The 14,785-nt window shown below is 47.5% G+C and overlaps 1 protein-coding gene across 3 annotated transcripts in view; it reads left to right on the top strand.

Moving 5' to 3' along the window:
• Window positions 1–3,620: 3,620 nt before the first annotated feature.
• Window positions 3,621–14,785, top strand: part of ZDHHC18 (zDHHC palmitoyltransferase 18) — a 35,415-nt gene continuing 24,250 nt past the window's right edge. For 2 of the 3 annotated variants that reach the window (XM_082231845.1, XM_082231846.1), the window contains exons 1-2: window positions 3,621–4,047; window positions 11,296–11,456. In XM_082231845.1, coding sequence (XP_082087971.1) covers window positions 3,782–4,047; window positions 11,296–11,456 — 427 coding nt within the window. In that variant the 5' untranslated portion in view covers window positions 3,621–3,781. The remainder of the gene's footprint in view (window positions 4,048–11,295; window positions 11,457–14,785) is intronic. The other variant, XM_082231847.1, reaches the window with a different exon arrangement.

Genomic DNA, 14,785 nt, shown 5'->3' with positions numbered 1-14,785 from the left:
TGGCCAGCATGACTAAGCTGCTTCTGGCGAACCAGAGCAGCGCACGGAAACGCCGTTTACCTTTCCACCGGAGCAGTACCTATTTATCTACTTGCACTGACGTGCTTTCGAACTGCTAGGTTGGCAGGAGCAGGGACCGAGCAACAGGAGCTCACCCCGTCGCAGGGATTTGAACCGCCGACCTTCTGATCGGCAAGTCCTAGGCTCTGTGGTTTAACCCACAGCACCACCCGCTTACATGGTGCTAAGCCACAGAGCCTAGGACTTGCTGATCAGAAGGTCGGCGGTTCGAATCCCCATGACGGGGTGAGCTCCCGTTGCTCGGTCCCTGCTCCTGCCAACCTAGCAGTTCGAAAGCACGACAAGGTGCAAGTAGATAAATAGGTACTGCTCTGGTGGAAAGGTAAACGGCGTTTTCGTGCGCTGCTCTGGTTCGCCAGAAGCAGCTTGGTCATGCTGGCCACATGACTCGGAAGCTGTCTGTGGACAAACGCCGGCTCCCTTGGCCTATAGAGCGAGATGAGTGCCGCAACCCCAGAGTCGGTCACGACTGGACCTAATGGTCAGGGGTCCCTTTACCTTTACCTTTAAACCTTTGGGTTCTTCCACACCTGCTGATATCTCCGTCTTGTGCTTACATGGTGCTATTTTGGTTATATAAGAAATGACAATCAGGATTAGTTTTCTGTTGGTATATAGGGTGGGGCAAACAAAGTGATGCTTAATCCAGATAGAGGTCTCTTGGTTAGAAGAGCTACCACTCTGGGAAAAAGAGTTCAGTCTGTCTTGGAGGGCGGTTCACTTCCCTTAAAAACTCAGGTTCACAGCTTTGGAGTTCTCCTAGATTCATTCTTAGGTTTCCAGGCAGCAGCTGTGGGTAGGACACCTTAGGCTGCTGTGCCTGCGGAGGTTCCTCAAGAGAAGAGATGTAGTCACAGTAGCACATGCCTTAGTTGCATCAAGATTTGGATTACTGCAGTATGTTCTACATGGGGCTGCCTTTGAAGTGCTTATAAACTTCAGTCAGTCTGAAACACAATAGTTAAGCCAGTTATTAAGAGCACATTGGTCCCATGTTGCAAGGGTTTCACCAGCTGCTGGTCTGTTTTCTAGGCCCAACTCAAAGTACTGCTCCATTTATGAGTGCTAAGCAGCTTAGGACCAGGGTTTCCAAAGGGCCATCTCTCATTTGAGCTCAACTACTTATTAAGATCAACTGGAGAGATCACCAAGAACTGGAAATCCCTGCCGTTAACCTTTTTTTGTTGGTACCACAAGGTTTGGAATCTGGCACTGATGGAAAAACTAACTCACAGATTAAAGTTGCTACAAAAAGGAACTGAGTTGGACAAATTTCAGGATTTATGGTACATTACACAGACCACCAAGGACAAAAATGTTTGTAAAGCTCCAGCCACACATGGTCAACTACACCTAAGTACTTTGGGCTGACAGATAAAATAGAAACAAAAATCAGCTAATGAATTCTCTATACTAGTTTGAACCTGATTATATTATGCAACATTATATGATGAACTGTCTCTTCATTGTTACATATTTTTGCAATTTTATATCAAAATCAATAAAATACTTTTAAAAAAAATCTGATGGAGAGTGTCTCCTTTGCACCCTGTCTGTATCTTAGGTGTGTTTGGTGTAGATGCAGAGGAGAGCAGTACCTAGACCCCTTGCTGGTTTCGCACCATCTCGTGGAAACTTTTAGCACTTGGCCTGCTAAGCTTATAATTGGTTTGTCGACTATCTGAGGAATGATATTTTTAAAGGTTACCTTTTCTGTTGTTTCTTTGACTTTATAAAAATTTATTATTATTATCTTACATTTTAAGTTTTGTAGTAACTTGTAGCAATTATTCCATAGAAAGATGAGGTATAAATATTTTAATAAAAAATAATTTCAGTATACCTGAAAATGAGCTGCTGTTGGGGATAGATTGGACACAAGACTGCTATTTACGCCTGCACATAACAGCTTTCACGAAACTCTTTTTAAAAAATATGCACTTTGTCTAATGTATATAAAACACTGGATAACAACACTCTGGTGTGACCAAGAAACAGAACCTGAGATGGAGCTAAGACATGCAGATAGGAATATGCTTGATTTTCAAAGGTTTGGATTAGGAGGGACAAGGAGCAGGTTAAGCTCCCCATGGTGCCCTGGAGTGTAATTGCTTTCCACCATCTATGTCAGAGGTAGCAAAGATGTTAGAGTCCTTCCAGCCTAGCCAGCATGGCCAGTGGTTAGGGATGATGGGAGCTGAAGTCCAACATATCTGGAGGACACCATCCTGGCTACACCTGATGTAAGCGAATGGTTGCCATTCATGCCTATGGAAAAAACTTAAGTGGTATACTTTGTGGTAACACTTGTAATGGGTTTGTAAACTGGGGTGCCTGGACTCGACAGGGATCCCATAGTGGTATGTTTGAGCACACAGCAAACACACTGCAGTCCCTCTCAGACAAGGCTGCATGCAGGGTTCAAACCTGTCCTCTGCTCACCCATCACAATGAAGAGCGTTTTGCCAGGGGAAGCCAGGTATGATTACCATTTGATATTGTAGCCCATTCAGCATGTAAAGTGCAACCTACCAGCTGAATACAACACAGATGCAGACGGTGAGTCACTGCACAGGAGACAAAAACGTTTCCCCCCCCTTTTCCAGCCACATCTTTGTTTCACTAGTGCAGCAAACCATATTTGTCTTATATACATTGTGACTTCTGTACAGGATGCAGCATAATTTTCATTCATGGGAACATATTGCTTTGAAGGGATAGTACATAATTCTGTTGACAAACAATACATGTTTACCTAAGTAAATAGGCAAGAAGTTCTGTAAGCTTAAAATGTTTAAAACAGTGCATGATAAACAATAAACCTTTCTGACATACATATATAGCTTCCCTTGTGTGGGAATAAAGGGTAGCATTTAACTAAGTTTTACTCAGAGAAGACCCATTGAAATGGGTCTTTTCTCCATACTGTATCTTTAAAAGTAGGGGAAATTATATATGATAGTTAATGGAACCTCCACCTTCAGAGAATCGAGTACCAGATGCTCTTGGGAACATACAGCGATCAGAGAAAACCGGTTACAGTGCTTTCATGCCCTGCTTGTGAGATGCTCAAAAGACCTTGATTGTTCCTTGCGGGAAACAGCATTTAAGGGATACTGATGTGTAGTAGCAACAACAACAACAGACCAGCCTTGTATCTTTACAAAAGGACGCCGCCGGCACTCTGCCCCGCGGTCAGAGTCACTTCCCGCGGAATTCAATTTAAAGAGAGCGGGAAAAGCCTTGCACCCTCGGAAGCCGAAGGCCCGACAGGCCTTTTACTTGCAGACAAAGGAGTTTTCAGTATAGAGCAGCGCGGTGGGTGAGGGGAGGCGAGCGGGGCGGAGTGAAGAAGCGGAGGGAGCTGCCTGCGCGGCGGCGGCGGGCCGTGGTGCGCGCTTCTTTCCCCCCCTCCTGAGGGAAGGCGGCGGGAGCTGCTCAGGCAAGGCCGGCGGCTGCAGCGCGGACTCCAGGCCGGCGAGCGCGAGGGGGGGCGCTGCGGTGGGAGGCCTCGGCGGCCAGGGGGGGGTGTGCCGGTGCCCGCCCGCCGGCCGGCTCATTCTCCCGCTGCCGCTGAGGGCGGGGCGACGGAGCTGCCGAGCGGGTCTCTGCCTGCCTGCCGGGCGGTCCTGGCTGTGCCAGAGGCCACCGCTGCCGCTCGGTGGGGTCTGGACGGGGGAGGCCGGCCGGCGCCATCACCATGAAGGAATGCGAGTACCGGCAGATCCCGCCGGGCACCCCGGCCGCTCCTCCTTCCTCGGAGCCTCCGGCGCCGGCAGCCTCTTCCGTGGCAGCAGCAGCCGCCGCCGCCACCCCGGCGCACGGGCGCCGCCGCAAGTGGGAGGTCTTCCCCGGGCGCAACCGCTTCTACTGCGGAGGCCGCCTCATGCTAGCCCGGCACAGCGGCGTCTTCCTCCTCACGCTCGGCCTCATCGTGGTCACCAGCGGCCTCTTTTTCGCCTTCGAGTGAGTCCGTGAGTGAAGGAGCCCAGGCTGGGGGGGGGGGGACGGGGACACCCAACGCCCCCCCTGCTTTTTGACATTTATTTACTTCCTTGAAAAACCGTGACCTCGCTTTGCAACCCCTGCTCCCCAAAGGGGTCGCAGAGTGTTTCCACATTAGTCAACCTTTTTCGTTATTGCCGTCGGCAGCAACCGAGCTAATTGCTAGAGGGTGTAACCTGTTTGCGCCTTGTGGCGACTGAAAGGCTGGCCAGGTGCGGCGTGGAACCAAACCTTTTCCTCTAGAAAGTCCCGCTGTGTTCAGTGGGTGTTTCCGCCCGCTTTAGGGGTGCATAGGATTGCGGACTAGAGCCCCACTTCGCCAGGCTAGTATCTAGTCCATAGAAGCTTAACATATATAACTGTCTGTGTAGATGTAGGTAAGATTTAGGAGCCACTTTTTGATGGCGTTTTCTGAGCAGTAAACCAGTATGCCCCAGTATATTTGTTAGGTGCTGCAGTACTGTGTTTTGTGTGAAGGCACCGTGCCAAAGCTTTACTTGATAAGACAAGATAATACAGTGGTACCTCGGGTTACATATGCTTCAGGTTACAGACTCTGCTAACCCAGAAATAGTACCTCAGGTTAAGAACTTTGTTTCAGGATGAGAACAGAAATTGTGCTCTGGTGGTGTGGCAGCAGCAGGAGGCCCCATTAGCTAAAGTGGTCTTCAGGTTAAGAACAGTTTCAGGTTAGCAACGGGCCTCCGGAACGAATTAAGTACTTAACCCAAGGTACTGTGGGCTAAAGCCTCAACGCCTAGGGCTTGCCGATCGAAAGGTCGGCGGTTCGAATCCCCGCGGGCGGGGTGCGCTCCCGCTGTTCGGTCCCAGCGCCTGCCCACCTAGCAGTTCGAAAGCACCCCCGGGTGCAAGTAGATAAATAGGTACCGCTTACCAGCGGGAAGGTAAACGGCGTTCCGTGTGCGGCTCTGGCTCGCCAGAGCAGCGATGTCACGCTGGCCACGTGACCCGGAAGTGTCCCCGGACAGCGCTGGCCCCCGGCCAATAAATGTGAGATGGGCGCACAAACCCCACAGTCTGTCAAGACTGGCCCGTTCGGGCAGGGGTACCTTTACCTTTACCTTACCACTGTACTGAAAAGGCACAGTGAAATAGGCATGGTTTTTACACTCCTTTTGAAAGGGAGGGTGTGCTTACTTCTGACCCCAACAGGGGAAGGAATTTTGTGATTCCAGTGCCACTGCTGTAATAAAGTTCCTGCTTTTGGATAAGCGCTAAATCCCCCCCCCCCTTAATTACATTTTTTAGGGCTTAGGGTAGCTTCCCCCCACCCCGCCAATTTATTCTTGCATCAACATTGTGAGATATGTTAGGTGTGAGAAAGCAATTGATACAAGATCATCCTGGAAACATCTGGCAGAGTTCACTTTCTCTCCCACTGGTGGGATTCCCATTGGCAACAGTAGCCCATAAAAAGCCCTTAAAATAATGTGTTGTGGAGAGAGGCTGAGCCAGTAACACTTGGCCTCTTCTTACATTCTTACTGCTGGCATAGCTCTCCCCTGAAAATGCAGAAACTTTGCTTGGTGCCCACAGCCCACACAAGAGGCACATCAAAATACTGCCTAGTGAAGGCAACCTGCACTGCATGCTTTAATTGTAAGAAAAAGCATAATAAGAACAGTCACAGTGTTAGGAATACCAGAAAACTGGGGAGAGGTATTGACATCCCTTTCCTCCACCATCTTTCTCAGCCCCCTCTCTCCCATGCCACCAAGGTGTTAGCAGTTTTGTATTGAATTGTTAGGATCCTCCAAGGCATTTTACGACAGATCATAACCAAAGATGAAAGGCAAGATGTACATCATTAAAATAAATAAATGTGCAAGACTTTGGGCTTCTCATCTCACTCAGCCTGTATGTGTGCATGCACATTTGTTCTAATAGGAAAATAAGGGGGTGGTGCTTCTCTTTTCCCACTTTGTCTTCCAAGTGCCCTATGAATGGACCTGAGTGAATCTTTTCACCATTGGTTATTTTAGGCTAACATGAGTGAAGAAAGCTGACTTGACTCATTGAAAGTAAGATCTGAGGTTAGGATGATTTAAGAAGTTGTTTTTCAGTGAATAGCACAAACATTCAAGAAGTTAACTTCAGATGACACCATAGGAGAGACTGCCACTTCTTAAATTTGCTCCAGAGCTTAGGTGGAAATGCAAGACATCATTAGAAAGGGTACGATTCATTGTGGTCTTCTTGCAGAGTAAGACGCATAATTGTCTATGGGGCAGGGAGAATGCAAAGAGCCACTAGGAGCTACATACATGAAGTTGGATGTTCATGCAAGTGAACGTTTGACTGAGCCCTGTCTGACTTGTGTTCATATTCTAAGCCACTTGTGGGCTTTGTTTGTGTGAGAGGAAACAAGATCTTCTGAAGGCATGCTAGCTCTCTTGCAAAGGCAGGTGGAAGTGAGTCAGGTGTGTGTGTGTGTGTGTGTGTGTTCAGTGTTGTGCTAATGAGTATGACAGAAAGGTCAGCAGTTTGAATCTGCATGATGGAGTGAGCTCCCATTGCTCTTTACCAGCTTATGCCATACCAGTTCAAGTAGATAATTAGGTACTTCTGCGATGGAAAGGTAAATGGCATTTCCATGTGCTCTGGCACTCATCACGGTCCTCCGTGCACTGGTAGTGGTTTTGTCTTGCTGGCCACAACCCGAAAGGCTGCCCGTGGACAAACGCCGGCTCCCTCGGCCTGAAAAGTAAGATGGGTGCCACAGCCTTTGACTGGACTTAACTATCCAGGGGTCTTTTACCTTTACCTGCTAATGCGTAGAATTGAGGCAGTTTTCCAAGATACTGCTGCCACATGGAGACCGCTTGAAACTGTCTCCATTGCTCCATTTGGGGTGTGCTAGCTTGTATCAGGTCTGCAGGGCCTGTCTCCCATTCTGCTAGAGTTGTTTGGCAACAGTGTGGGGACCATTCAGCCTATTCAGCTGCCATGCATAAGCATTCTCCAGCAGCTTCTATATCAACCTTGTAAATGTCCACCAAAGTGTGTAGGCAGCTTGAGAGCTGGCATCCGGTTCCTTGCTGTCTATGACTAACAGGTGAGTGCTTAAATACATGCCTGCCATATCATGAGAAACAACTCTTAATCTCCTTCTAACGTGCAATTAAGACATCTCTGTTAGACTCTTTACACTGACTAGAGGCTTTTAGCCAGGAATGGGGGGGGGACATACTGTGTACCAGCTTCACGTTGTGGTATCTGGTGTTTTGCCAAGAATGGTATTTGGCTCCCCTGTTAAAAAACCCTTTAAGGGGCGGCATCTTTTGTTACTTACACCCTCTCGGACCACTGGGATTAGCACCACTGTGGGGAAGGAAAAGTAGTGGAGGATTCAGGGATGTATGTGAAGGGCTTATGACATGTCCCTCTGCCCTTGGTTGCACAAAAGGGAAATCAAAGGACAGCTGCAGCAGATGATACTAGTGTTGATCTGGTGTGGCTTCACAACTGAACTTGGGAGATGCATCAGATTCCTCTAATCCTCTCATGACTAGGTATCAGGAAGTATTTGGGTAGCTTTTTTTGTATGCGTTGGGAGTCCGTGTGATTATCAGTGCTTATAATAGTAAAGTCCTTCTGCAGTGGGCGGGGGTGTTCTGTGTTTTCCTTATGTAAATGGTGCATTCCCCAGAGTGCTGGTTTTGTCTAAAGCCTCTGCTTGTGTGTCCAGCTCTCCTTGCCTTTGGTAGAAATTTAATCTTGGGAGTTTTAGCAGCTAGGCCCTGTTATTCCGTTCCAGCCATTAGGAGAGTGGAGTTGTAAGCTTTGTCTTCGCTACTGCAAAACTGTGGGCCAGTTTAATATGTTTATCCAGCCCATGTGACCTGCGCTGTGGATGGATTTTGGTACTGGTGTGATTGTGGCATTCCCTCATTGTATGCAGTAGCACTAGCCCCATGCCATCCTGTACCACACCACACATGTCAACTACCTAAACATAAACAGAGACCAGCCGCAGTACCCTAGCTGCCTGTAAATCTACATCCAGTTGTTTTCAGTCACAGAAAACCTTAACCACCTTCAGCTTTGACTTTATATTCTCAGAAGCTGACTTTGCTTCAGAAGACATATTAATGCTGTTCCTTAAGTTGACAAGCTTCCTCTCTGGAATTTTCTCTCCCCCTCCCCTGCTAGATCAAAAGTTGATGTGATTTTGAAAAGTGAAATAGTGCCTTGGAATAACTAGGGGCTCTCTCCTCTACTCATAGCCATGTAGTTTTGCAGATTGGAGGGCTGGAGCTAGAAGGGACCTTTGCCATTCTTTCGCTTGTGTACACTTCCCCTTTCTGCCCACTGTTCAGCGAAATCCATGCTTCTTTTGCCTTGGCTGCAAGGCAGACTGCAAGATGCTGGCTGGCAGGGGGGTTTTGTGCTGTTTTCCATTGGCTTGTGCTTTTGGTTATCTGTAGTAGGGGTGGGAATGAAGGGGGAAGCGTGCTTCTTCCTCAGCCAGTATGCTGGGTTCAAAGGCTGTTACTCCAGAATCCATGCAAATATAAATACATTATTGTTGAGATGATCCATTTCTGGACCGCCTCTCCCTATATAAACTGTCCTGGACTCTGTGTTCATCATCTGAAGCCCTTCTTTGTGTGCCTCCTCCGTTTGAGGTCCAGAGGGTGGCAACATGAGAATGGGCCTTTTCTGTAGTGGCTCCCTGTTTGTGGAACACCCTCCCCAGGGGGGGTTTGTTTGACGTCTTCAGTATATACATTTTAGATACTAGGGAAAAACGTTCCTCTTCAACCTGGCTGATTAATATACTACAGCCTGTTAAATGTATCTGTGGGAAAGGGGGGGTATTGTTTTGTTGTTTTGGTTCAATTTTTTACTTGTGTTTTATCTTGTATTTTATTCTGTGAACTGCCCTGAGATCTTTTGATGAAGGGCGATATATAAAATCAATCAATCAATCAATCAATCAATCCATCAATCAATCCTAGTTAGCCTTTGAAACAGCCCTGTTTACATAGATAAGCTTAAGTAGCTGCTTGGGATCCACTAAAATCAGTAGGGATTAGTAAACATATGTTATATGTTGCATCCTGCTTGTGATAAACATTTCAGAGGAAGCAGGGCTTGTGCTGAATTTTCCCCCACTGAGCAGGGTTGTGGGGCTTTTAGCTGGTCTCTGCAGCCATGCTTTGAATGGCAGATGCCAAGAAGTGGTAATATTGATCACCAAGCTGTGTGAAATTTCACCTGTTGATTTTCACAGACCAAACTGCCGTTTAAAGACACAGGATCAGACAAGGACATTTTTCCCTGGTTAGTTGACAAGCCTCTGTCACAAACTGTGCTTCTGCCATAGTCTTAGTATCAGCTCATTCACTGCACCTTCTGCAGCCTTTGTGGCTGTCTTTCTGCCAAACAACCCCAGCCCTTGAAAATCTGTTCTTTACTGAGAAGAACAGAACAGAAATAGTATTAATTTACCTCACGACACACAGCTCACTCCCACTTCTCAAATCAAGCTCCCACCCACCCTGCTTCTCCTTTTTAAAAAGAATGCCATGGTTACCCTTGACAACTCTAGGCCCAGCGTGATCAGGTTCTCCCTCGCTAATTTCCCCCTCTCCCAGATATGGTGACATGTCCTTGGACTATACTTGTGGTCTCATATATTGAAACCCTAAATAAGGATTCAAATGTCATTGCCACCTCTGGATTCAGATGGAGTTACTGTTCTTTTATTTAAAAAATTGTTTGGATCTGGCTTCGTTAACATCAGACGCAACAGTTCCGGTAATCTGGCTGCCCACTTTCGTGGACCAGAGTACAGCCGTACCTTGGAAGTCGAACAGAATCTGTTCTGGAAGTCCATTCGACTTTCAAAACACTTGGAAACAAAAGCACGGCTTCTGATTGGCTGCAGGAATCTCCTGCAGCCAATAGGAAGACATGGAAGCCCTCTTGGATGTTCGGCTTCCAAAAATAGTTCGCAAACCAGAACAGTCACTTCTGCATTAGCAGCATTCGGGAGCCAAAATGTTTGAGAACTAAGCTGTTCGGAAACTAAGGTACAACAGTATAGCTCAGAGTAGATGCTGGAGGCACAGGGTCTGGTGGCACGTCAACCTTGAGTTAAAGAGCAAGGGGGAAACAGCTGTGCTTCAGCAAGGTGATCCAAAATTGCTGGAGGCAGTGAAGCTTGTTCTAACCAGTGGATTCACTGTGTTTTCCAACACCAAATAATTGTGAACCAGTGTGATCCAGACAAATATTGGCATTGTCAAGTCTCATGCAGTCACACTGGCACTGGGTTGCCATTGACAAGTAACTTACCTCATAGTCCCTGTTCTGCTTCAATGAAACATAATAACTGTGGCCTCCCTCACAATATCTCTGTGATAGAAATCTAAAAAGATATTCAACTATTTGTTCATTAAAAATGGAGCTGTATCCATTATATAAAAAACAATGATAAAAGTGGATATATACACAGCAGGTTAATAAGATAAGAGGGCATCAGCTCTGTGACTAAACAGTCTTTAGAAACTGTATCAAGCTTACACTTGAAAGAACTTAGTGGAGATGTGTTGAAAAAAGGAGGGGAAAATAAAATAACTCTAGTTTGTAGATTTGCTTTCTTCAGGATTTAAGGAAAAACTAGATTTTTTAAAAATTGAATTTATATACTGCTCCATACCCAATAACTCCCCCCAGCAAAAAAACAACATTTTAAAAGGACTGTGTAGTAGGGAAGGATTTACTCCAGGAATAAGCTATGACTGATATAATGATTCTTACCTCATAAGATAGCTATTGCTGTCCACTTTGCCCCTTAATCCAGCCTTGCATTTAGCAATTTGCCTGGCAGGCATAGGTGACCAGGAGTTTTATGTAGGCAGGCATATGAAACTCTATAAAGGGAAGGGGCACTAGATCAAACTGTCCCTTATCCACTCTGTCCCAACTCCACAACGAGCATGGATGCACAGGCAATTTGCTTCTTAGCCGATGAGTAATTTTTGTAACTTTTGTGAGCTTATTTGCAAAGCGGTCCTTAATCATATTCTTCTAAAAGATCTACAAAATTTTGCAAGGTGGAATCTGAAGAAGTTATGATCTGTTGGCTTCAGAGGCCAACTAAAAGAAACTGTCCGCGAGTGTAGTGTTTGTGTGGTGAATGGAGGCCCTACTTCAAAAATGTGTTGTTCTTTTTTTCAGCTGTCCCTTCTTGGCTCGTAACCTGACCTTGGCCATTCCCATCATTGCTGGCATCCTGTTCCTCTTTGTCATCAGCTGTTTGCTGCAGACCAGTTTCAGAGATCCTGGTATCCTGCCCAGAGCCACCCCCAGTGAAGCTGCAGACCTGGAGAAATGGATAGGTGAGGTTCTAGTTGTCATTCTTCTACATCCTTGGAAAATTTTTAAAGCTCTACTCGTGATCTCATGGTATGCAACATCCTCGTTTGAGCATTTTCCTGAGTCTGAGGCTATCATGAGGGGAGACAAAGCAGTTGCCAGATCTTCACTGGAGGGACCCAATGGCTTAAACCTTTTCTAGGGAAAAACCGTGGTGACAGTGAGCAGCAGGCCCGTCCTATGTGACATTGCCTTTCCAAAATCTCCGAGAGAGATGAAGCCTGGGGACCTAGGAGTGTGAATTCATTGTAGTAGGAAGCTGGGTCCTAAAATGTTTCAAATAAGGGAATTGCAGATGTCTCTAGCTCAGTGTTTCCCAACCTTTTTTGGGCAAAGGCACACTTGTTTGATGAAAAAAATCTCGAGGCACACCACCATTACAGCCCCGTGACGTCAGCGCGCAGCGTCACGCCGGGAGGGACGCACAAAAGTGTAAGTTTCAATTTTTTCCCCTCCCCCTTGCCGGGGAACCTCCAAGCTTTGGGGGTGGGGGGAGGAGGCAGCAAAGCGAGGCAGGAAGGAGAGCGCGGCTTGGCTGGGTGAGCTTTGGCAGGGGCAGGGAATGAGAGCCGCGAGGCGGGCGCTGCGGACGGAGGCGCTGCCCGCCGAGCTCGCAGGCAGCCAGGCAGACAGACGGCGAGAGCCCCGCGCTGGGCGGCCTCTCCTTGCCGCCGCCGCCACCCCGCCTCTCGCCGCCCGACTCGCCCGCCTCCCTCCAGGCAACATCTCGCGGCACACCAGGCAACATCTCGCGGCACACTAGTGTGCCGCGGAACAGTGGTTGGGAAACACTGCTCTAGCTTCCTGTTGGATCTAACCCTTTATAGGTCATATGACCAATTTCCCAGATGTCTCAGCCAGATAACATAGTTCTGTTTCCTCTGCCCCAGGCATGTCCAACCCCCAAGAGTCTGCAATCTACTCCCAGTATAAAAAAATTGGTGATCTACCCATTGTCATTGGATGGAGGAGGAGCGTGCGTGGGGTGGGTGGAAGGGGAGGATTGCCCAGAGTTGTTCAGCTTTTCTTGGGGATGATTCCCCACAGTTGTTGAGCTTTTCTTGGAGGGGAGAGAGAAGAGTTGCTGAGCTTTTTTAAAGAGAGTATGCCAAAAATCCCTAATAGGCTGCTAATTAATGCGTCTAGCGCTAAACGAAACTATTGTATCCCCAATCACCAGAAGCAGACGCCAAACGACCCCCACTAGACGTGATGGAGCGACAGAGAGAGGGCGGCGGGGGGGGCGGACCCATCTCCCGGGGATCTACCTGTCGATCGCGGTCGACCGGTTGGACATCTGCTCTACCCTACTGCAAAACTTGGGTTGTTTTTGTTGTGACTTCTACTAATAAAAAATGCAACCCTTTATGTGTTGTGATGGTGGCTCACTGAGCAGTCAGTCCAAAGTTACCAAGAGCAAAATGAATACTTTTTCATTAATTTTTAAAGCAAACAAGATTTTCCAAAAGATCTCTATGCTTCCTTTTTTGCCAGTGACATTCAAGGCAACTGCAAACATTCCATAACAACAGCAAACAGAATAAAAACATGTCATTAGTACAAAATAGTAGATGAAATCCACCATTAACTAATTCAGTAAACTCATCTTCATATCAAACTGGGCAGACTAGTATAGTGATACACACCAGTCCCTACAACAAATTATATTTAAATCGCCCAAATTGTCAAAAAGATAAATATGAAGTGACCAGGAAAAGAGATGCGAATTTATTGGCTTAAATATGAATGAATGAATCTTTATTTGCATCAGCCATAACAATAAAACAACAATATGGTATACAAAAAATAGAAATAAAAAGTCAATTATATGAAATACATTTTAGCATTTTGAATAAATAGTCAAATAGTGGATCTTATTCTGATTGCCCCAGCTAAAAACCTTGCAACCTTTGCTATTGGCTTAAATATTGTACCAGCCTTCTCATTTCTGCCCTGTGGCTTGGAACAAATTCTGATGCAGGCATAGTGAGTGTTGAACTTGGAGCTTATCCTGTGTTTTAGCCTTGGTGGTGATAAGCTGTCAGATCATTTCTGCCAATTCCTCATCTGAGCCAGATATTTATTGTTGCTGTTTAAAGGTAAAGGTAAAGGTACCCCTGCCCGAACGGGCCAGTCTTGACAGACTGTGGGGTTTGTGCGCCCATCTCACATTTATTGGCCGGGGGCCAGCGCTGTCCGGGGACACTTCCGGGTCACGTGGCCAGCGTGACATCGCTGCTCTGGCGAGCCAGAGCCGCACACGGAACGCCGTTTACCTTCCCGCTGGTAAGCGGTACCTATTTATCTACTTGCACCCGGGGGTGCTTTCGAACTGCTAGGTGGGCAGGCGCTGGGACCGAACAGCGGGAGCGCACCCCGCCCGCGGGGATTCGAACCGCCGACCTTTCGATCGGCAAGCCCTAGGCGTTGAGGCTTTAGCCCACAGCGCCACCCGCGTTGCTGTTTAGGGCTAGGCAATAACTGATTTTCAAGATTGCAATTTATAACCAGCTAAATATCATGATACATCGATATATCATGATATCTGAAATAAGGAACTACACAGAGGCGAACAGGACAATGTCCTGGCAACTGCTACTACTTAAAGGTCTAAAACTGGTCACTTTTAGCAGCAGGCAAGCCAAAATGCATCCAAATGAGACATTTGGTTTTGGGCTTGGCTACAAAATGGTGGTATTCCAGACAGTCCAAAGTACGGTGATGAGTTATAGTGAATACAGATAATCTGAGACTGCAGGCAGGCTGCTAGGCAGCAGTCTGATGGCAGCAGAGCTATTAACAGAGAGGGCACAGAAGCAGCAAGAGCCTGGCAGCAGTGGCACAATAATCAGCAGCCCGTGAAGCCTCGGCACGGCAGTGGGCGGCAGCAGCAGAAGCAGTGGCAGCCAGTTAGGCCTTGTGGTGGTCTGCAAGGCCTTGCAGCAGTGGCAGAAGCGGTGACAGCCTGCAAGGCATTGTCATGCCGGTGGCAGTAGCAGCGACTTGCAAGGTCTTGCAGTGGTGGCAGGAGATAGTAGCAGAAGCACAGGTGGCCTGCAAGGCCTTGCTGAGGCAGGCTGCCACAACTTCTGCCACCAACTCCCACTACCGCCAGGAGGACTTGCTGGCCACCGCCACTTCTTGCCACCACGGCGAGGCCTCGCAGGCTGCCACTACTATTGCTGCCATCTCCTGTCACTGATGCAAGGCCTCGCAGGATGCCACTACTGCCATCACCTCCTGTGACTGCTGCAAGTCCCAACAGGTTTCTGCTGCGAGAACTCGCAGACCA

This window comes from Podarcis vaucheri (genome assembly GCF_965113315.1).
Source record: "Podarcis vaucheri genome assembly, chromosome: 7".
In the NCBI taxonomy this organism is placed as follows: domain Eukaryota; kingdom Metazoa; phylum Chordata; class Lepidosauria; order Squamata; family Lacertidae; genus Podarcis; species Podarcis vaucheri.
The sequence above is the reverse complement of the archived record's forward strand: the minus strand, read 5'-3'. Positions and strand labels throughout refer to the sequence as shown.